The sequence below is a fragment of the Phocoena sinus genome, chromosome 2 (assembly GCF_008692025.1).
Source record: "Phocoena sinus isolate mPhoSin1 chromosome 2, mPhoSin1.pri, whole genome shotgun sequence".
NCBI lineage: Eukaryota > Metazoa > Chordata > Mammalia > Artiodactyla > Phocoenidae > Phocoena > Phocoena sinus.
The window spans coordinates 143276621-143300475 of NC_045764.1; the positions used below are offsets into that span (position 1 = coordinate 143276621).

General features: G+C 36.7%; 1 protein-coding gene across 5 annotated transcripts in view; it reads left to right on the forward strand.

The window, feature by feature from the left end:
• GPHN (gephyrin) overlaps positions 1 to 23855 on the forward strand; it is a 636104-nt gene that overhangs the window by 454733 nt on the left and 157516 nt on the right. For all 5 annotated transcript variants that reach the window (XM_032623646.1, XM_032623644.1, XM_032623643.1 and 2 more), the window contains one exon: positions 4825 to 4867. In XM_032623646.1, the coding sequence (XP_032479537.1) occupies positions 4825 to 4867 (43 nt within the window). The remainder of the gene's footprint in view (positions 1 to 4824; positions 4868 to 23855) is intronic.

Genomic DNA, 23855 nt, shown 5'->3' on the forward strand with positions numbered 1-23855 from the left:
GATCTTTAAACAATTAAAAATCTGCTAACTAAATTGCATGCCACACATGAATCAAAACCCATCTCATACAAAAAATAAAACAGATAAAGTTAACTACTGTCATCAATAATAGGAATCCAAAGTTGACATTTTTTCTAATAAGCTGATAAAACCCTCTTATTGACTGGAACAGCCCATGTTAAAATAAGATTTATCAACAGTAAAGAAAAGTACATAGGGAGCTTACTAACAATTTCTAAATAAGTAGTCATTTTTGTTATTTGCTCTTTAAAATTTAAACAGATTAAAATTTAAAGCAAACCACTGACATAGAGTTTCTCAGATTATATAAGTAAGCATATATACAGAAGTTTAATTTTTAATTTAAAATGTAACTGCCAGCCAGTAAAATCATGTTAAAAATAGAGAGGGCTTTCATAATGTCCATCAAAGAAGATGACTTTTGTTCTTGACTTTGACACCATCTGACCAACTGCTCAGAAATTTTAAATATGAGCCATATTGTATAGATTTATTCCAAATATTTACAAGGAAAAAGAATACAAATTAACCCAGTGAGCAGCAAAATAGAGGCAGTTTTTATGAAATCTGAGTTGTGTTAACCTGCAATCAAATGTAATCTCCATTTTAATATTTACACATCTTTATATTGTTATGAACCTATTCTTGACATGGGTTTTATTTTGTTTCTCTCCTCCCTCACTTCTGTGAAATGCAGAAGGGAAAAGATGTTTGTTATTCACATATTTGTACCCCACTAACTGGTGTTACACATCTGGCTTCCACTGGAGAGCCCCTGACATCGCAGGGAACGGTGATCAAAATTCCACACACTAGCTTCAAGCTGGGGGCTCGTAGCTATTGCAGCATTGAAGGGGGTATTTTCCTGGCTTCTTTAAAATAAGCATGGTGATGGGATGGTTTAAGGGAAGAACACCTCTCAAATCACATGACCATTGCTGTGCTTCCGTGTGTCCTGCTTTCTTCATAACAGCTTGGCACTACATTCTTTCTCTGTATCTTAGTGGGCTTTTGTGTGTACAAGTGGGATGGGGGTTGGGTGTGGGCGCTTTCAGTGGATGCTTACACATTATGCATGCATCTTTCTATGTTAGAGTGATGTGCCTTCCCTTATGTGTCACAGATTATGGTCACAGATTAAATCTTCTGTGTTCCTGAGAGATTGGGCTGTCTCTCTCTTATTGGTGTGAGATTCATGTGTTTTGATGTTTACACCCTCAAATGTTCTTCATGTTGCATTAAACATAAGTTGAAATGTTTTCCCGTAAGAGTTAGCTTTTCATGTTGGGCTGAAAAAGTCTTCATTTCTGTGTAGCAATTCATGTTATTATAACCTATGGCTTTCAATTGTACCTCCCATAATGAAGAGCTGACTTTAAACACTGTGCTATTCTTGTTAAGACCTAAGCATAAGGTAAGTCACTTCTCTAACTGTATCTAAAGATTGTGGTTGTTTGTTAAAGTTTTCTCAGCTTTGTTTAAAGCATTTTCACTTTTTTTCCTTACCGTTTATTACGTGCTCTCCCTCCTTTTGTTTTCTGTTTCATTACTTAAGATGTCTTAATGGACAATGTGATCTTCAGCAAAAATTATACATGTAAACACATGTTGAAATGAATTAAATGAATTATTTGATGTCTGAAAGCAGTCTTGATTAGTAAATGAATACCTTCATTTTCAGTAAGTCTCTTGTGTTTTTTATTTCCTCCATTGACTTTAATATACTGTTTCTACACATGATTTTAGCTTTGATTTCAGTTGAAAGGGGAATTAATTGTCAATACTATAAATGTTATCTTAGTAAAATAACATAATCCAGTAGAATAAAGTAACAGATCATCCAACACCATACTTTTCATTTTTAATCCCTGACAAATTGGGTAAGATAAAGACAAACAACAGCAAATCATAAAACTTGAAACAGACCTGTGTTACCTTTTTTATAGTCCATATCATGAGAACAATAGTTGTTTCTCAACTTTATTCTTTCAAGTAAATCCCATTACATTGTGAGCTAGGCAAAGTCTTCATATTGGGATTTTATTAAATTAAGTCAGTATTATAATGATGACAAGTTTCATGGTACAGAAAAGGGCATCCACTGCACACATAAGTATTAAAATGTTTTAAATTAATTTTCTCAATTTTTTAATGTGTACTCAAAATCACTACAGTAAAGAAGTTCATTTAATCATTGATTTTTAAAAGTGATTTCCCTCAAATCTGGGTCAAATAGCCAATGTAATGTAAATGAGAAGACATTGGTTATACTGATGTTGGCAATTTTTGAACCCAGATTCAGAATATTGAATTTTTCTCATCATCCAAATTTCTCTTCAAAACTGTTTGAAATATATTGTTCTAAACTGATGTGCCACAAAGCAAGACTTGGGTTTCTTTATTAAATTCATGCTATGAGGGACTTCCCTGGTGGCTCAGTGGTTAAGAATCCGCCTGCCAATCCAGGGGACGTGGGTTCAAGCCCTGGTCCGGCAAGATCCCACATGCCGCAGAGTGGCTAAGCCCATGTGCCACAACTACTGAGTCTGCGCTCTAGAGCCTGTGAGCCACAACTACTGAGCCCATGTGCCAGAACTACTGAAGCCTGCGTGCCTAGAGCCCCTGCTCTGCAATAAGAGAAGCCACTGCAATGAGAAGCCCGCACACCGCAACGAACAATAGCCCCTGCTTGCTGCAACTAGAGAAAAACCCTCACACAGCCACAAAGACCCAACGCAGCCAAAAATAAATTAAAAAGTAAATTAAAAAAAAAACTACTTTAAAAAAAATTAATGCTATGAATGAATTTTTTGTTAATTTTTAGGCCACCTAAGAAAGGGAGAGAGTGTTTTTTTTATTGTGGTTTTGATTTGGTTTGCTTTTTTTGGTAAAGCCAGCTAGTACTTCACCTCCATTTCCATTTAGACATTATATAAGTCTGTTGAAACATTTGATGAGACAATTTGAACTACTCATCTGAACTGCTCTGTTCATTGTAAATCTCTTGTTTCTATCCATACACTAGCTCCACTCTAGATTGGAAGGGCTTAAAGATGAACTCTGGAGGAATAGAGGATACGACTTAAGAGTAACTATTACTGATCAAAGGAGCTGCTTTCCATTCGCAAACGTTGCTTTGCGCTATGGGTTTGGCTCCTTCTGTTTCTACATCCTGTTGAAGACTTTCTTGACTTCCATTTGACTTCTTTGAATTCTGTTTTTGTCCTTCAACATTTTCCCCTTTCTTTTCCTTCTCTCTCCAGATTTTTCTCTCACTCTTTTGGCTATCTCCTGTGTTCTTTGAATCGTTTTTAAAATGTAGTTTATCTCTTTATTAAGCTTGTCTATTAATTTGTCTATTAGTGTTTGTTTCTTTTCTCCTTTAAGGCTTTAGTGATATAGTTAACACTTATTTTCATTCCATGGTATGCCAACTTGCTTGTTTATTTTGCAGCAAGTTCATTGGTCATTCTTACCCTCTTGGTATGAATTTTCAATAAGAAATAGCAGAACATTCTGCATTTACATATTGTCCCCTTCTATAAGACCATACTTTCTTTTCTATCTACTAGATTTACCCTCCTCAAACCTCTCTCTCTTTTTTTTCTTTTCCTTGCTCTCGTGTCTTCCTTACTGTATTATTTTCTTTAAGTAGTCATTAATTTCTTTCCCATTTGGTCCAGCATTGTTCTCCAATAAAACTTCGAAAAAAGAATATAAGAATATTATCTTACAGATTAGCATCTTCATTCTAGTGTATTTAAAACTAATTAAACAATCTGGGCCAAAAGAGAATAACTTTAACATCTGGAATTATATTTCCTCTCTTTTTTTTTTTTGGTGTGTCTTGTATGTATGTGATTTTTTTTATTGTTGTTTCTTTAAACATTAACAATTGTTTTTTTCAGGGAAGGACAACCATTACCCACCCTAAGTTGCAACATTACTTTCATAATTTGTTTCATTACAATAGTAGACTGTGTTAAGCGATAGAAATTAATTTGCTGTGTATACCATTTGGGGCAAGCTGCTGGGGAGTGGGAAGAAGAGGTGTGGAGTTTCAATACAGTTGCCTCTGAAATCAACAAGTGTCAATGCCATCCAGCATGGCCCTTGAATTCATCAGTTTTGCAACATGTAAAAGAATGTTCCACTTTGACCTGAAATATTTGAATCAGCATGAGTTTCTGATTGATAACTATATACACACTTAAGAACTGGCAAATAAGTGACTTCAATTTCATTGATTTCCAATTGAAACATCTTTCATAACTAATATTATAATTATAATCAGTAAATAACAAAGGTTATTAGACTCACATGTAAATATTGTATATGAAGATTTCTCTTTTCCCCTCATTAACATATGTAACTAAAAATGACTACCAATGAACATTTGATTACAGCTTTATTACTTGAATTGCATTATTAGTCAAGAGATAAGCACAGTATCTTTAATATTAAGCATCTGAATTCACAACTGAATATGTGGTAACTTGAATTTTTTCCCATATACTGATTTCCAATACACATCAATTAAAAAAATGCCATTAGTTTTACCCTTGTCCCATGTACAATATTGTGCCCCCAGTTTTTTTTCTAGAAATCAGTCCTTTCTTTAAGTAAGAAAAGGAAAAATTAAAAATATATGGAATAAGTGTGACATATTTTTATTAACATGTTTTTATATGTGAGATACATAAAGCCTTTGCTCCTAGACCTCAGGAGTTTGCCCATTAAATATACATATCTGGCTATCTCTGTTATGAGCCCTAAATTACTGAGTTTATGCTCTCTCTGCAGGTCCAGTCCAGGTGCAGCAGCAAGGAGAACATTCTCAGAGCCAGTGAGTATATCATTATTTCAGATGGACTACTGGATTAGAACTTGTGGTTCAACAAGAAGGAAAGCTAAAAATGACATTTTGGTGAAAGAATGAAGAAGAGCAATGGGGAAAATTTATGTCAAGAATATGAATTTTAGAGCTTTTGCCTTCTAAAAATAACAGTATCAATATATTAATGAATATTTCCCTTATCACAATTGTTTTTGCAAGTTCTGACATCAGAACTTTGACAGCACTACTGGTTAGGGTAGTAATGAGCTCCTCTGTGACTCCAAGATGAGAACCCTCTTTAATTGCCCCACTGCCAAAAAGTTATTTGGAAACAGACTCACTGAAAATAATGTAATATAAATCCACTAAATGAATCTAAAAAAGAAAAAAAGGACCCCTAAGCAGGTACATCATAATCATTTCGTGAATATGAATTCCTAAAAGATGTTATCTTCACAGGCAGCATATTTCAGAACATAGTGCCCTAAACCAAAGATGAAGAAACCTTATTTTTCTGTTTTATCACCAATAACATTTGCATAGAAGTCATTTGACTTTGTGTATTATTCATTTTCTGACTTTGTGTATTATTCATTTTCCTATCTTATAAAAAGGAAATATAAATAGCTTTTCCTTACCTGTATCCTTGAAATGATGTGACATCAAAGGTTGTGCCTTGAAAGCTTTGGGATTCTAAGAGAAAAGTGCTGTATAAATGCTAATTTTGTAGATATTGTTCTCTGTCACTTAATATTAATGGTATCACCCTATCTTCTTCCTGATCATTATCAAGAGAAGAAGTGCAGGAGGACCATACTGAAATGGGTCCTTACTTATACCACTGGGAGTTTTAGTAAATGGAATGATTTCTATTTACAGTAGAATGTCTGTATTATTTAACAATTTAAAAAGTACCTGGAGAACTTCAAAGAGGTAAAATTTTGTTTCATTTTATTTTTTTTAATGTAAGATTTTCCCATTTCTGTGTTGTAAATCTGCTACCTTAGCTTGAAAACCTTGAGTTATTAGGCAAGCACACTTCAGTTGTTTGTCCAGGACCTTCATATTAGAGTTATATAAAAATAAATGCAAACAGGCATGTTTAACTTGTACACTTTTGTGAGTTTTCATAACATCTGACAGGCGTGTGAATCTGAGGGAGGTGCTTCAATAATAGGAGATGTAAAGTCCTATAATCCCTTCTTAAGACCTAAGGTTGAGAAAACTAAGAGTCAAGGAAGTGATGATTCAATATTTACTAAAATAAAACAATAGAAATAAATGAAATTTTAAAATGACATTTTTGATGATTACTGTATGATTTCCATTTGTTGATCCTGAGATGATGATGGATCACTGATAGTGATTGTGGTGATTAGGAATTAAAAAAATTTCTTACTGAGAACAGATTTCTTTGAAACCTTTTTCACCTCTATCATGGATCTTTGTGCTGTTAGAACTGCTTTCATTTCACTTATGCTCTAACTGGCTTGTTGGTTGTTAATCACTTTGGATGGACCTTATGATGGTCCAGGTTTTTCTGTTCACCTTTTCTTAGGATAAAATAATCATGTAGATGGTCCATATAGCCATTTAGATCCATGTAGAGAGCCCATCCGACATTGTAGCCTCTTAGTTCTGTGAGTTCTATAAGTTTAAGGTCGTTCCTCTCAATACTGCTTTAGTAACTCATACTCATGCCCATAGCCACACCCAGGACTTTTCATGAGCTGTTCTACCTCTGAACTTCTTAATCTCATTGCTTATTTAGTCTACTTCTATCTTTTTTTTTTTTCTTCCTTTGCCATGTAGTACTATATTGCAGTCATAGAGACCCTATTAGCAGTTCTCCCATTCTCTCAGTGCTATGTCCTGCCTCTATTCCTTGGGACCCTTTCCCTCAGAGCATAAAATATCCATTCCCCTTATTTTCCTAGAAAACTCTTACTTATCCTTCCATACTCAGTTCAAGTGTGATCTCCTCTGTGATGGCTTCTCTGAGTTCCCCCAAGGCAAGGTGACTAATCTTTCTTGTATACCCCATACAGTTTCTTCTATTTTAATCATTTTTTCATTTACTTACTGAATTAACTATCCTCAAGGAAAACATTTCCAAAATGTAGCTCATAAAAAGAAAACTATGATCAACTTCTTTTTTAGCACATATGAAAATGTATCAAAGCAAAAATCAGCAGATACTAGAGAAAGGAAAAAAGTTAGAACTTAATAGAGCTTGTTCAGAATTGTCCAAGGAAGAGTTAACTTTGGTAACTTTGTTCAAGCAAGAGGTAACTTTCCTTTAGCACCGCAAGACTATTGAATTGGCCAAAAAGTTCCTTCGGTTTTGAAGTAAAAACAAGAGACACATTTTTCATTTTCACCAAGAACTTTATTGAACAATGTATTCACTGTTTTGTTCCACTACCTTCTGCCATTTTTCAGGCAACTTCATAATTCCATCTTCCCAAAACTTTTTATCTTTTTGAGCAAGGAACTGTTCCAGGTGCCTTTTAAAGTCTTCTAGGGAATTGAAATTTTTTTCATTAAGAGAATTTTGTAAAGACCAAAATAAATGGAAATCTGAAGATGCAATATCTGGTGAATATGGCAGATGAATCAGAACTTCCCAGCCAAGCTGTAACAGTTTTTGCCTGGTCATCAAAGAAACATGTGGTCTTGCATTACCCTGGTGGAAGATTATGCATTTTCTGTTGACTAATTCTGGACGCTTTTCGTCGAGTGCTGCTTTCAGTGAGTCTAATTGGGAGCAGTAATTGTTGGAATTAATCATTTGGTTTTCCGGAAGGAGCTCATAATAGAGGACTCCCTTCCAATTTCACCATATACACAACATCACCTTCTTTGGATGAAAACTGGTCTTTGGTGTGGTTGGTGGTGGTTCATTTTGCTTGCCCCATGATCTCTTCCATTACACATTATTGTACAATATCCACTTTTCATAGCCCGTCACAATTTGTTTTAAAAAACAGTCCGTTTTTTTTATGTTTAAGTAGAGAATCGCATGCGGAAATATGGTCAAGAAGGTTTTTTTCACTGAACTTATGTGGAACCCAAACGTCAAAGCGATTAACATAACCAAGCTTGTGCAAATGATTTTCAATGCTTGATTTGGATATTTTGAATATGTCAGCTATCTCCCACGTGGAGTATAACGATGATTGTTCTCAGTGAATGTCTCGATTTGATCGCTATCAACTTCAACTGGCCTACCCGACCGTGGAGCGTCGTCCAGTGAGAAATCTCCAGCACAAAACTTCGCAAACCACTTTTGACACGTTCGATCAGTCACAGCACCTTCTCCATACACTGCACAAATCTTTTTTTGGGTTTCAGTTGCGTTTTTACCTTTCTTGAAATAATAAAGCATGCCGAAAATGTTGCTTTTTTTCTTCCATCTTCAATGTTAAAATGGCTACACAAAAATTCACCAATTTTGATACGGTATTTTTTTAATGCACACTGATATTGTAGCTGTCATAATACAATCTAACAAAATTGTTTCGAATGAAGTTAAAGACAAGTAAGCACTACTAGAGCCGTCTTACAGAAAAAAACCAAATGAACTTTTTGACCAATATTAAAACAACCTGTTGATAAAAGGCTGAGTTTATTCTTACTCTGGTGAGAGAGAGTGCCACTTCAACAAAGTCTTAGTCTCAGAGTCTCAGAAAGGGAACGGCAAAGTCAGGATATTTATGAGGTTTTGAAATTTGATTTAAAGCAGTTCTTTTTTTTTTTTTTTTTTTTGCGGTACGCGGGCCTCTCACTGCTGTGGCCTCTCCCGTTGCGGAGCACAGGCTCCGGACGCGCAGGCCCAGAGACCATGGCTCACGGGCCCAGCCGCTCCGCGGCATGTGGGATCCTCCCAGACCAGGGCACGAACCCGTGTCCCCTGCATCGGCAGGTGGACTCTCAACCACTGCGCCACCAGGGAAGCCCTAAAGCAGTTCTTTTAATGTGGGCTTGATTAGAATTAAATAAGGATCATGATATAATCATTTAGAAATCACGGACATGACAAGGCAAGGACTTCTGAGTCTTGGTGTATAAACCGTTTGTTGGTGCTTTCTGTTTAAGAAGCTTCTGGAATGAGCAATAAAGTTATTTATAACTTTTATCTTCCAAGGAAGAATCTTCTGGAATAGTAAAGTTATGCTGATAAAGACAATGGAATAGTAATGTTATGCTAATGAAAACAGTAAGCTGTGCACTTACAGATGGTTTCAGGTATCAGAATTCCCCTTGTGATCAGCCTAAGCTGAAAGATAGACCATTAACATCTAAGGATGTGATCAATCAATCAATCTAGACCTTCACCCTTACTTAAGGAATCACAGTATTACATCAACTATCTAGGAAAGTTTTTTCAACCTTCATAAGTGTCAGTTTGCCTGTGTTTGTTGTTGTTGGATGGTCATTTATTGAACTATTGAATGAGACAGCAGCTATATAGCAACATTTAGGACTGTGGAGGTCTCACATCTGAACCCTGCTACACAAATGTGAGAAGGATTATGATCAGAGTTTGTAGTCCTTTTTTCAGCCAGGAGCCAAAAGTGTCCAAAATTAAGCCAAGAACAACTATATGTCAACAAACTGGACAACATAGAAGAAATGGAAAAACTCTTAGAAACATACAGTCTATCAAGACTGAATCAGGAAGAAATAGAAGATCTGAAGAGACCAAATACTAGTAAGGAGATTGAATCAATAATCAAAAATCTCCCAACAACAACAAAAAAAAGCCAAGAACAGATGGCATCACTGGTTAATTTTACCAAATATTTAAAGAAGAATTAACACTGATCTTTCTCAAACTCTTCCCAAAAATTGAAGAGAAGGAAACACTCCCAAACTCATAAGACCAGCATTACCCTGATATCAAAGCCAGAAAAAGATACCACAAGAAAAGAAACCTACAGGCCAATATCCCTAATGAATATAGATATAAAAATTCTCAATAAAATACTAGCAAACTGAATTTATCAGTACATTAAAAAGATCATTCCCTGTGATCAAGTAAGATTTACCCCTGGGATACAAGGACAGCTCAATATATGCAAATAAATAAATGGGATGCATCACATTAATAGAGTGAAAGAAAAAAATCATATGATAATCTCAGTAGACACAGAAAAAACATTTGACAAAACTCAACATTTGTTCGTGATAAAAAAATAAACTCTTAACAAATTTATAGGTATAGAAGGAATGTACCTCAGCATAATAAAGGCCATATATGGTAAGCTCACAGCTAACATCATACTCAATGGTGAAAAGTTGAAAGCTTTTCCTCTAAGATCAGGTATAAGATAAGGGTGCTCACTTTCGTCATCCCTACTTAACGTATTACTAGAAGTTCTACACAGAGCAATCAAGCAAGAAAAAGAAATTCAAAGCATCAGAATTGGAAAAGAAGAAACAAAGCAGTCTGTATTTGCAGATGACATGATTATATATAGAGAAAATCCTAAAGACTCCACCAAAAAACAGAACTGATCAATGAATTCAGTAAAGTTGCAGAATACAAAATTGACACACAAAAATTCAGTAGCTTATCTGAACTAACAATTATCTGAAAAAGAAATAAAGAAAATGATCCCATTTATAGTAGCTTCAAAAAGAATAAAATACTTAAGAATAAATTTAACCAAGGAGGTGAAAGATCTCTACACTGAAAACTACAAGACATTGATGAAAGAAGTCAAAGAAGACACACATAAATGGACAAGTATCCTTTGTTCATAGATTGGAAAAATTAATATTGTTAAAAATGTTCATACTACCCAAAGCCATCTATAGACAGTAGACTATTCCTATCAAGATTCCAATGGTGGGCTTCCCTGGTGGTGTAGTGGTTGAGAATCCACCTGCCAATGCAGGGGACACGGGTTCAAGCCCTGGTCCAGAAAGATCCCACATGCTGTGGAACAACTAAGTAACTAAGCCCATGTGCCGTAACTACTGAGCCTGCATTCTAGAGCCTGTGAGCCACAACTACTGAGCACGTATGCCGCAACTACTAAAGCCCATGTGCCTAGAGTCCATGCTCCACAACAAGAGAAGCCACCGCAATGAGAAGCCTGCGTACTGCAGCCAAGAGTAGCCCCTGCTCGCCGCAACTAGAGAAAGCCCGCATGAGGCAGCAAAGACTCAGTGTAGCCAAAAGTAAAATAAATAAATAAATTTATGTAAAAAAAAAAACATTCCAATGGCATTTTTCGCAGAAGTGGAAAACAAAAATCCTAAAATTTGTACAGAATCATGAAAGACCCAGAATAGCCAAAGCTATCCTGAGAAAGGAGAACAAAATGGGAGCCATCACACATCCTGATTTTAAGCCATATATAAAACTATAATAATCATATAGTATGGTTCTGGCATAAAAACAGACACATAGACCAATGGAACAGAATCAAGAGCCCGGAAATAAATCCATGCATATACAGCCAACTGATATTTGACAAGGAAGCAAAGGATATTCAATGGAGAAAAGACTATTCCATAAATGGTGCTGGGGAAATTGGATATTCACATTTAAAAGAAGGAAACTAAGGACTTCTCTGGTGGCACAGTGTTTAAGACTCTGAGCTCCCAGTGTAGGGTGTCCAGGTTTGATCCCTGGTCAGGGAACTAGATCCCACATGCGTGCTGCACCTAAGAGTTCGCATGCCACAACTAAGGAGGCTGCCTGCTGTAACTAAGGAGTCCACGTGCCGCAACTAAGGAACCAGCAAGCTGCAACTAAGGAGACCTCAAGCCGCAGCTAAGGAGCCCACCTGCCACAACTAAGAAATCAACGAGCTGCAACGAAGGAGACCGCCTGCCACAACTAAGACCCAGCACAACCAAATAAATAAATATTTAAAATAAAATAAAAGAAGGAAAGTAGACACCTGTCTTACACCACTTACAAAAATTAACTGGAAATGACTTGAAAGACTTAAATGTAAGACCAGAAACCGTAAAACTCCTAGAAGAAAACACAGGAAAAAAGTTGCTTTACATCAGTTGTCCCCAACCCCTGGGCCATAGCCCAGTGCCAATCTGCAGCCTGTTAGGACCTGGGCCGCACAGCAGGACATAAGCAGCGGATGAGTGAGCAAAGCTTCTTCTGCCGCTGCCCATCACTCACATTACCACCTGAACCATGCTTCCCATCACTTGCATTACCACCTGAACCATCCTCCCCCGCCACCCCGGTCTGTGGAAATATTGTCTTCAACAAAACCAGTCCCTGGTGCCAAAAAGATTGGGGACTGCTGCTTTACATGGATTTTGTCGATGATATTTTGGATATTACACCTACGGGACAGGCAACAAAATAAAAAGTACGCAAGTGGGACTACATCAAACTAAAAAGCTTCTGCATAGCAAAAGACACTATTAACAAAATGAAAAGACAACCTATAGAATGGGAAAAAAATATTTGCAAACTGAATACCTGATAAGGGTATATTAAAAGTATATAAAAAGCTCATACAACTCAATAGCAAAAATAAATAAATTAAAAGTCCAGTATAAAAAGACCTGAATAGGTATTTTTCCAAAGAAGATATATGAATGACCAACAGGTACATGAAAAAGGCACTCAACATCACTAATCATAAGGGAAATGCAAATCAAAATCATAATAAGATATCGCCTCATGCCTGTCAAAATGGCTTTCATCAAAAACACAAGGGATAACAAATGCTGGCAAGGATGGGAAGAAAAGGGAACCCTCATTCATTGTTGGTGGGACTGTAATTTGATGCAGGCAACAGGGAAAACAGTATGGAGATTTCTGAAAAAATTAAAAATAGAACTTCCATACTACTCAGCAATGCCACTTCTGTGAATATATCCAAACGAAACAAAAACACTATGTTGAAAAGATATCTACATCCCTTATTCATAGCAGCATTATTTACAATAGCTGAGACATGGAAAGAACTTATGTCCGCCAATAGATGAATGGATAAAGTAGTTGTGTCATGTATACACACACACACACACACACACACAATGGAATATTATTCAGCCTTAAAAAGGAAAGAATTCTTGCTATTTGCAACAACAAGGATGGACCTTGAGGGCATTATGTTAAGTGAAATAAATCAAAGAAAGATAAACCCTGTATGATCTCACTTATCATAACAATCAAAAAAAACTCCTAGAAAAGGAAATCAGATTTGTGGTTACCAGAGGCAGGGAGTGTGTGTTAGGAGAACTGGATGAAGGTGGTCAAAAGGTACAAACTCCCAGATATAAGGCACACAAGTACTGAGGATATAATGTACAACACGGTGACTATAGTTAACATTATTGTATGGTATATTTGATAGTTGTTAGAGTATAGGTCCCTAGAGTTCTCATCGCAAGAAAAAAATTTCTTTTTCTTTTGTATCTATATGAGGTGATGGATGTTAAATAAACTTATTCTATTAACCATTTCACAATATATGAAAGTCAAATTATTCTGTACACCTTAAACTTACAATGCTGCATGTCAATTATATCTCAATAAAACTGGGGAGAGAAACAAAAACAAAATTAAGCCAATCTGAGGAGTTTTTAGAAGAAGATATAGGGTTATTAGCCAAACTACCCAATTTTCTGACTTCTTTGTTTGCTTACTGGACCCTTTTAGTAATATAAATGATTCCAGAGACGTATACAGGCATGTAAGAACAACATTCTTATCTAAAAGCAGTACATGTTTTTCATTCAAAAGCCAATATTATATCTAAAGCAGCTGAGCCACTGCCACTGTAATTTCATGTTTCAAGTGAGGAGTTCTTTAGTCTTGGTGGCATTATCTAACTCACCTATAGTCTCTGAATCAGAGCATGTAGCACACTCCCTACTTTCTGCGCCTCTTGTAAAGCTTGAAGTAAAGAGGCTTGAGAAAGGAAGAAAGATATCCAGAATTTCTCTGGAGTGATCATGATATTTATTCTTAAATCAAGGTCCACTTTTCCTACTTTTTTAAAAATTAAATTATCTAACAATCTTTTTTTTTCTTCAAAAAGAAACTGATGGCTTAAAAATGGATCTTGGATGATGCTGGGGACTCTACTGAAGGCAGGCATCAGTTTACAAAGATAGTAAGATCCTATCCAGTCTGTAGGCTTTGTACCACAAATCCAATACCAGTAATTGGGGAACACTCAATGACCTATTTGAGACCAAAATACCCATAAGTGCTTATCAAATATGTTATAACATTTGGAGGCACTCATCAAAAATAATTCTGCACCATACAATAAAATTTAAAGTGTTGAGTCCATTTAGAGGATCTGAAGCAAAAGAAAAATAGTAACTTGTAAGGTGTATAAAAGTGAGACAGCCTCCAAATAATACATTGTTGTTTCTTAGTTCCCTTACAAGTTCTATTTCTTTTAAAGTTTGCTTCCCACCCAAAAAAAATTAGAGAATTATTTTGGTGGAGTCAAGAACCTTGTCTTCTAGGTATGACGTAAGAAAGGGTTTTAGATTTCCATCTCTTTGGCCTGTCATACAGTTTGTCATTGGGAAAGTCACCTAATAGTTGAGTATAGTTCCCCAGGAAACCAACAGATTCATTATGAGGAAGTGGAACCAAAGGAATCTGGGTGGCTACCAAAAATAATAATAATAATGTAGTGCAAAACCAGTTTGGTTGTATGCTTTAGCTAGTTCACAAGTAAATAACAGCCAAGTATTAGATACATACCAATGAATGATTAAGGATGCAAACGAAGTGCAATATTAAGATTAGGGCAATATAGATAACAGTTAAAGAAACATTAAACCAGGGGAAGAAAGGGAAGAAAATAACAATGAAAATAAAGAACAATAGAATGCAGATAAAACTGTGGCAGTCCACCTTCTTATTCTGTGGATCTTGGGTAGAAGCTCCCTACACTCATATGGTCAAAGGTCTTGGATGGAGGATGTCTCTTTCAGAGAATTGTCTGTTTCTAGAGGATTTCTAAAAACTCCTCGGCTTAAAATCTACCAATTCAGGAATGGATTATGCCTCTTTGGGAGACATGAATCCAAGGATCAAACCTTTAGAGTTGTATAGCTGTGCTGATTACTAACAGTACTTGATAAGGCCCAACGGGGTTCCAGAGCTGTCTTTCTCTGATGTCTCTTCCAAAAGACCACTTCTCTGGGTTTTAGGTCATACAAGGTTATTTAAAAGCGTGTTGATGAAAGGCTGCTTGTACCTGTTTATAAGACTTGGTGTATGGCATGAATAATTCCTTGCAATATTTAGCCATATCTGCTTGCAATAGTGTGGAATTTAAGGAGATATTCCTAGATGTATGTGGGAGAGTTGATGAACCACAGAAAGATTTGATCTCGTTGCCATTAAAGACAATGCCTTAGGTCATGGAAGTTCAAGAGTCTCTAGGTTTGTTCTCTCTACCTTTCCTGAAGATTGGGGGTGAAATTAGTAAGTGGCATATCTTTCCAAAACTCTTTAGTAATAGGCCCAGGAAAATGGATGCCTCCATCACTAGAGAGAAAGGTCAGAATTCCCTGGATTGGGAACATGAAATCAAGAAAATTTTCCTACTATTAGAGTTATAGCTCTTTATCAAGGGAAGGCTTCATACCATCCTAAGAATAAGTAAATAATCACCATGAACATATTCAAAACCCAGAGAGTAGTTTCATGAAACCATTTGGAGGTGTTTAAACCTCAGGAGGGGGCCCTGAGTTTTGGACTCTTAACCATGTCCCACCTTTATATTCTTACCAGGATTATAGTGGTGACAGATGAGATAGAGTAAAGCTTTCCCATCAGTATTGATTATGTACAGTGGCAAATTTCTTCTTTAACTTGTGGGTAATTTCATGTAAAATTTTTATAAGATTCTGCTTGAAGTCCTTCAGTGCTGCTAAATAGCTAATAGTGCAATTTACACCCAGTTTTCTCGTGGTACCTCTTTTCTGACTGGAGCTGATTGCTAGCATTCTATAATAGGGGCTTTGAACTCAATTCGCTTTTGAAGTAAACACTTGGTCCCTTGGGGTATTATAAGGGCTATAATTTTAGTGAAGGCTGTCTGTCTGGCATGATGATTAGTCAAGACATTTCCTCTAGCTTCCATATTATCTCCTTTTGTTTGAGCTCCTATTTTTATAATAGCCACTTCCTCAGGAAGCATTAGAGCACTTAAAATTTCTATAAATTGCTAACCTTTTTTTTTTTTTTTTAATTTATTTGGCTGCGCTGGGTCCTAGTTACCACACGCAGGATCTTCATTGCAGTACGTGGGATCTTTAGTTACGGCATGCGGGATCTAGTTCCCCGACCAGGGGACGAACCTGGGCCCGCAGCATTGGGAGTGTGGAGTCTTAACCATGGACCACCACAGAAGTCCCTAAATTGTTAACCATTCTTAACTGAGATTCCTTCTGAGGTCAAGAACCCTTCCTTGTTTCCAAAGCATTTCAAAATCATGGAATAACCCAAAAGCAAATCTACTGTCAATGCATATATTAACCCTAATATCTGTAGCTAACTAAAACTTCTGGTGTGCTCACAGAGTTCTGCCATCTGGGAAGATTTGCCTCTGACAAAGGATCATATCCTAGGGATGAAATTTTATAAAAATTAAGTAGGAAGTTAGTAAAGAGCTAATTTTAACTCACAAAAGGCCTGTTCATGTTTGGTGCCTAGGGAAGAGGTTCACTTTCAAAGGACTTGGTTAAGTCTTTTATTGGCATGGCAATTGCAGAAAAGTTGGGAACACATGGCCCACGACAGTCAGTGAGACTCAAGAATCCTTTTTATTATCTCTTAGTTAAAGTCCATATTCTGTCAGGAGTAAGAGATTTACTTCCTTGAGAGAAATCATGTTCTAGGTAATGAACTTTACTTAGACAAAGTTGTAACTTCTCTTTGGAAACTTTATCCTCTTTGTGAGTTAAAAAAGTAAGTGGATAGATGGAATCAATCTTAGAGCTCACTCCATCTTTAGAACACAACGTTACCCACATGTTGAATTAGAGTAGGATCACAGGGAAATATAAAGTCTTAAGGTCCTGGTTGAGGACTTGTGAAAAGTAGGAGAGTGTTTCAGTAAATCTTTGCAACATAACAGTCAAAGTATATTTTGTATTTTCTCAGGAGAAGGCAAACAAATATTGACTATTTTGACCTAAAGAGTCATTAAAGAAAGCAAAACATAAATCTCCACAGTCAAATATGCAGCCTCAGGAGGTACTGAAGATAAAATACGTTTGGGGATTGGTACTACATGGAAGTGGGAAATGACTATTCTATTATGGGCCTGTTGTGCTGAACAAATCCCTCTCCCCACCCATGCAGTATTTTGATTGAGGGATAGAAGTGTTACAAAAACTAGTACAACATATGTTGCATCTTTTCTCTATTTACTTTTACCTGTTAGTTTTAGTGCTTCTTTAGCTTCTGGTTCAAAAGAGCATTTTACACTTTGGGGTGTAGGTTTCAATGGCTTGATTTGGGTACTAATAGGTTCAGCCCCTGTAATCCTCCCTATATTCATAGAATTTTTGCTCACAGAATGAAAAATTCTGGCATCTCCTTCAGATCTTCAATTTAGGGTTGATTTAAACACAAAGATACTAGTAAATCAATTTCCCAATTAGCTATATTCTCTTTGCAAATAAGGGAGTCCTCAGAGATTTCAAGAAAGAAACCATCAGGAAAAGATTTAACAATTCCATTATAGTACACCCTGCCTAGCAAGTTAGCAGGTATGATATCACAGAAGAAGGAAGAATGTTATTTTGTTAAATGTCCAAAGATAACAGTTATGAATGACATGGAACCAACAAACGGATTATTAGAGATACCCACTGAGTAGGTTTTTTTACCCCGTGGGGGAGATTGTGTAACAGTGGTCGAGTTTAGGATTGATAGTGTTTGCCTCTATATCAATAAAAAAAAACAATTTTTTTTGGGAAGGTTCTCCTTTAATATTTAGAGAAATTTCTCCCTGGGAATTTAAGGGTAAAACAAAAAATACCCCTCATTAATTTATTTTTTTTCCCCTTTAGCTTCTTAGCTAACACAAGATAGCTCTTTTTCCAATATCCTTTTTTATATAGTATCTGTATGTATCTTTATCAAGAGATTCCCTCTTTTGGGATTTACTGACCCTGGTAGAAACATCTAGTTGTTTTATCTCTAATGCTATCAATTTATCCTGAGTTTTATTTTGTTTTTGTTCTAAGACTCTCAAAATATTCAGCAAGGTGCTTGAGTTCTGGCAGTGGCATTACTTCCCATACTAGTTTTTGCTTGCCTACTAAATCCCCTATTTGGCTTAAGACTGTTTACAAAAATCTAGAAGAGAGTTAGGAGTCACATCTGCTTTAACATCTACTCCTGAGTGCTGTCTAAAACTGTTAAAGAGCCTATCCCTGAGGTCTCCAATGTTATCCTTCCCTTGCTTGTAAGACTAAGTCAGAGCCCAGTCTACTTTCTCAGGAAGGACTTCTGGAATCGCCTCCAAAAGACTATGACCAACTTCTCTAGCTTTTCTAAACCCCTCTGGTTTCCTGTGCAGTTTAGGTTCTTCTGAGTTACCCTCAGGTTCTTCAATTCTGCTTTCTCATGGAATTTTTTGCGTCTCAAGCTTCCACAAACATAAGAACTAATTGTTATAGAACTGGAAGCCCTGGGTATGTTCTTAAAATTATTCCAAATTTCTCTGCAAATTTCACTCTGCCCTTTCTAGGCTTTGGAAAGTCATTGATGACTCTCAGCTCAGAGGAAGAACGGAGTTAAAATCAACCATAAGGGGATTTTTTTCTGTTCCGAAGGAAGTTAAACTTTAAGAGGTAACTGAGCTTTGGAAATTTCTGGCCAGCCACAAGGAAAGGGGAGTGGAACAGAGGGAGAGATGGATGGAGGGAAATGGAGGAGTATAGGATGGGGAAAGAGAAATAAGATAAAATCCACTAGGTTCAAGGTATGATTTTGGAGGATCTAAACAAACATTATTTTAAGTTTTTCACATTTTTATTTTGCCTTTGCCAAGGAATTTCTTTAAGCAATTTTGGAATCTGAATTTCTTTTGGTTATTTCCTCACACCAATCAAAAATATCCAGCCCATTAGATGTTTGGAATTTTGTTCCTTTTTTGTCCTACAGCACCTCTCAAACAATTTTGTTTATAACAGAAGTTCCCCAAAGTGACCACTATAATTCTAAATTATCCTTGGTGAAATTAAAGATAAATACATAGATTTGGGGTATAACATAAATGCATGTAAAAAGTAGGATTCTGGCCTGGCTAGAGGCATAGATTTAAGTTTAGACTAACGCAAACGAGAACCTGTGAATAGTCCATCCAAGGTGTTGCTTGGACACCTCATACATCAGACTCCCCAACCTAATGAGTGGACTGTCCAACTACAAACTGACGTATTTGTAGTTCCAGAGCATCAAAAGCTTTGAAGAGGAGCTCTCTTCCACAGTCAGACTCTCACTAACAAAATAAGAACAAGGGAAGTTCTCAGAGGTTGATGGGTAACCCAGGGCAAAGCTTAATGAAAGGACACCACTTTGAGAAGAAACCTGAACCTCTCAATTCCCAGAGCCAGTTTGCAAAACAGACTTATTGGGGCCTACGCCCATATTTTTCCATATGAATTTTCCCCTTATAGAGGTATAACAGAAAATGACAAGGATAGACAGAGACAAACAGTAATGTTAGTAAGAAGATGGGTTCCTTATTCCTACAAGACAAAATAAATTTAGCTGTTGGGGAGCTCAAAGAAAATAAATGAGTGCTCAGTCTAACGTGAGACTTATCTCACTGTGGTGATTAGAGACACTCCCATTCCCCAAAGCAGGAGGGTCAAGGGGTCTCAGAGGAGCTTGCTGTTGTCAAATCAAGAATCTTGCGCTTTGGCGCGAAGGGGTCAGCCTTGACTGGGTCTCCTTATGGCCTCTAAGACTGTTGAATGTTGACTCCCCACAAATATGAGGTTAGTGTAGCCAGGGAGAATACCACCTTAACAGAGTATTAGTAGCATCTCGGTGTGCGCTCAACATTGAGGTATTTATGATATTTTGAAGCTAGGTTTAAGTTGAGTTTTTCATTGTGACAGTTTGATTAGAATTGGGTAAAGGTCATGATGTAACAGTGTAAGATGGGTGGATACAGCAAGACAAGGATTTTGTGTGTATGGTGTGTGGCTTTGTTTGGTTTTACTTTAATTTTGGCCTTTCTACTCTACAGAATAGATTTACATGTAAGTAAAATTAATTACAACCTGAGCAAAGCTCAAGTTGAACAAAAGGGCCAGTGCTAACTCCAGGAAATCCTGCAGGGATCCCCAAAAATAAAGACAACATGTTAAAGTTATGACTTGAACATATGGATTTTTTTTGGTGTATTCAGTCATTTAGCTACAGTCTTCACGTGTCAGTCAGCATGAGTACCCAGGACACAGGTAAGGCTTATGTTAATAACAACCTAACCAAACTATGTAGCGATAAGGAGTTATATTTTTCAGAGAAATGAGTCATTCCCAATCTGAAATGACTAAAATAGTTCACTTCACTCATACTCAAATTCCACTGGACTCAGAGATGAAGTGTCATCTTCAATTCCAAAAATGAAATCTTTAGGTAATGTTAGATGCTATCTAAACTAAATGTCATATGAGTACATGATCCGTAATTTCTCTAGTTGGTAGGTTTCTCTGGTTTCTAGAACATCAAATGAATTACCATGGCTGCCAAAGTCCACATAAAACCAATCATCAGTGTCTTTCCTTTTAATTTTTTTAATTGAGGTGAAATTCACATAATGTAAAATTATTAATCATTCAAAGTCAATAATTCGGTGGTATTTAGTAAATTTATAATGTCGTGCAACCACCACCTCTGTCTAGTTCCAAAACATTTTCATCACCCCAAAGGGAAACACCATACCCTTTAAGCAGTTACTCTCCATCCCCCAGCCCCTGACAACCACCAGTCTGCTTTCTGCCTCTAAGGATTTGCCTATTCTGAATATTTCATATAAATGGAATCATACAATTTCAGATGAATGTAATATGTGACGATTTTTATCTAGCTTCTTTTACTTAGCTTAATGTTTTCAAGGTTCATCCATGTTGTAGCATGTGTTAGTATTTCATTCCTTGTTATGGCTGCATAAAATTCCACTGTATATTTATACCACATTTTGTTTATGCATTGGTCAGTTTATGAACATTTGTGTTTCCACCTTTTGGCTGTTGTGAATAGTGCTGATTTGAACATGCCTGTACCTACATTTGTTTGAGTACCTATTTTCAGTTCTTTGGGGTATATACCTAGGAGGTAGAATTGCTGGATCATATATTAATTCTATGTTTAACTTTCTGAGGAGCTGCCAAACTATTTTTCACAGTGGCTGAACCATTGTACATTCTCAGCAGTAGTGTACAAGGATTCCAATTTCTCCACATCCTTGCCAAAACTTGTTACTTTGTTTTTTGTTTTATGTTTTTTTTGTTGTTGTTGTTGTTTTTTGTTTTTTGTTTTTTGTTTTTTTCATTATAACCATTCCAGTAGAAATGAAGTGGTATCTCATTTTGGTTTTCATTTGCATTTCCCTAATGGGAAATGACGTGGAGCATCTTTTCATGTACTTCTTGGCCATTTGTGTATCTTCTTTGGAGAACTATCTTTTGAAGTCTTTTGTCCAGTTTTTATTCAGGTGGCTTGTCTTTTTGTTGTTGATTGTAGGAATTCTTTATATATTCTGGGTACTAGACCTTATCAGATATATCATTTGCAAATACTTTCTCCCACTGTCTAGGTTATCTCTTCACTTTCTTGATAATGTTCTTTGTTGCACAAAAGTTTTTAATTTTGATGAAGTTTTATATATATATGTTTTCTTTTGTTGTGTGTGCTTTTGATATCCTATCTAAGATTTCATTGCCAAATCCAAAGTGATGAAACTTTACTCCTATGTTTTCTTCTAAGACTTGTATGGTTTTAGCTCTTATATATTTAGGTCATTGATCCATTTTGAGTTAATTTTTGTATATAGTGTGAGGTAGTGATCCAGTTATTCTTTTGCATATGGATATCCAGTTGTCCCAGTGCCATTTGTTAAAGAGACTATTCTTTCCCCCATTGAATGGTCTTGGCATCCTGGTCAAAAATCAACTTACTATAGGTGAATTGGTTTATTTCTGAACTCTCTATTCCATTAATCTATATGTCTATCGTTATGCCAATATTACGTTGTTTTGATTACTGTAGATTTGTAGTAAGTTTTAAAATCGGGCAGTGAGAATCCTTCAGCCTTATTCTTATTTTTCAATATTGTTTTGTCTCTTTGGGGCCCCTTGCCATTTCATATGAATTTGAGGATTGGCTTTTCCGTTTCTGGGGAAAAGAAAAAGGTCTTTGGGACTTTGATGGGTATTACAGTGAATCCATAGATTGCTTTGGGTACGATTACCATCTTAACAATATTAAATCTTTCAATCTGTCTTCCTTTGGATCTTAATGTGAGGCTCACTTTTACATCTCAGGCATTTGTACATTTCACAGTGAACTAGGTAGGCCATGACATGTAAGTATCTGATGGAGATTCCATTCCCAATCACAATGTGTATATACACAATCTGTATACACAATATACACAATCTGTATATTTCATCTCTGGAGAAACTTTTATCACACAAATATCTCTTTCATTTTCTTGCCCCAAAGTGAAACCAGCATATCAATGCCAAATTTGGGATTAATATGATCTGCTGTGCCAGACTCCAGGCACCCCTCCCCACTTTTCCTCCCACCTGCTTTTCCAGGCAGAGCTTAGGGCCAGGTAGCCCAGGCCAATTGCTAGTTCTGCAGTAGGCCACCTCATGGCCAGCAGTGGAGACCAGGGCCATGTGCCCACAGCATGCCTCACTCCCTGGAAAGAGGTTGTGTACCACAGCAGTGCCCAGGGCCCCCACCCCCACCCCACCCCCAGCACACAAGGATTTGTGGATGAGGGCTTAAAATAGTCTTGGTGTTTAAACTGTCTTTGATACTGTCTATTTAAGAGCTAATGGGTCGGGATTTACCTGGCAGTGAAGTGGTTAAGAATCCGTCTGCCAATGCAGGGGACATGGATTCGAGCCCTGGTCCGGGAAGATCCCATATGCCACGGAGCAACTAAGCCCACGCACCACAACTACTGAGCCTGTGCTCTAGAGCCCACAAGCCACAACTACTGAGCCCGCATGCCACAACTACTGAAGCCCCTGTGCCTAGAGCCCATGCTCTGCAACAAGAGAAGCCACCGCAATGGGAAGCCTGGGCACCACAACAAAGAGTAGCCCCCCCCTCACCACAACTAGTGAAAGCCCACATGCAGCAATGAAGACCCAACACAGCCATACATACGTATATACATACATACATACATACATACATACATACATAAAAGAAGAAACATACACACACACACACACAAAAGAGCTAATAGCTCTTTCAGAAAATTCCTAGATTAAGTAATAAAGTTATTTGAAGTTTTATCTTCCTGGGCAAGAAGTTTCTGGATTAATAAAGTTATGATTATGAAAACAATAGTATAGTAAGGTCATGTTTCAATTCTCATTCTAACATAGTAGTCAACTTTATTTATCTAGGCAGAAATATCCCTAGAGTGCAAAATAATTTATCTGCACCTAATTTGGTGAAAAGGCATTCTTCTTCATTTAACTGTGTGTAAAATTCTATGCTAATTTCTGGAGAGTATTTGAACAAACTGTAAAAGAAGTAAAATAGAGGCTTCGGGATTTGGGTTATACAATGACAGAACTGACTTTCTTCTTTTTTTTTTTTTTTTTAAACATCTTTACTGGAGTATAATTGCTTTACAATGGTGTGTTAGTTTCTCCTTTATAACAAAGTGAATCAGCTATACATATACATATATCCCCATATCTCCTCCCTCTTGCATCTCCCTCACACCCTCCCTACCCCACCCCTCTAGGTGGTCAC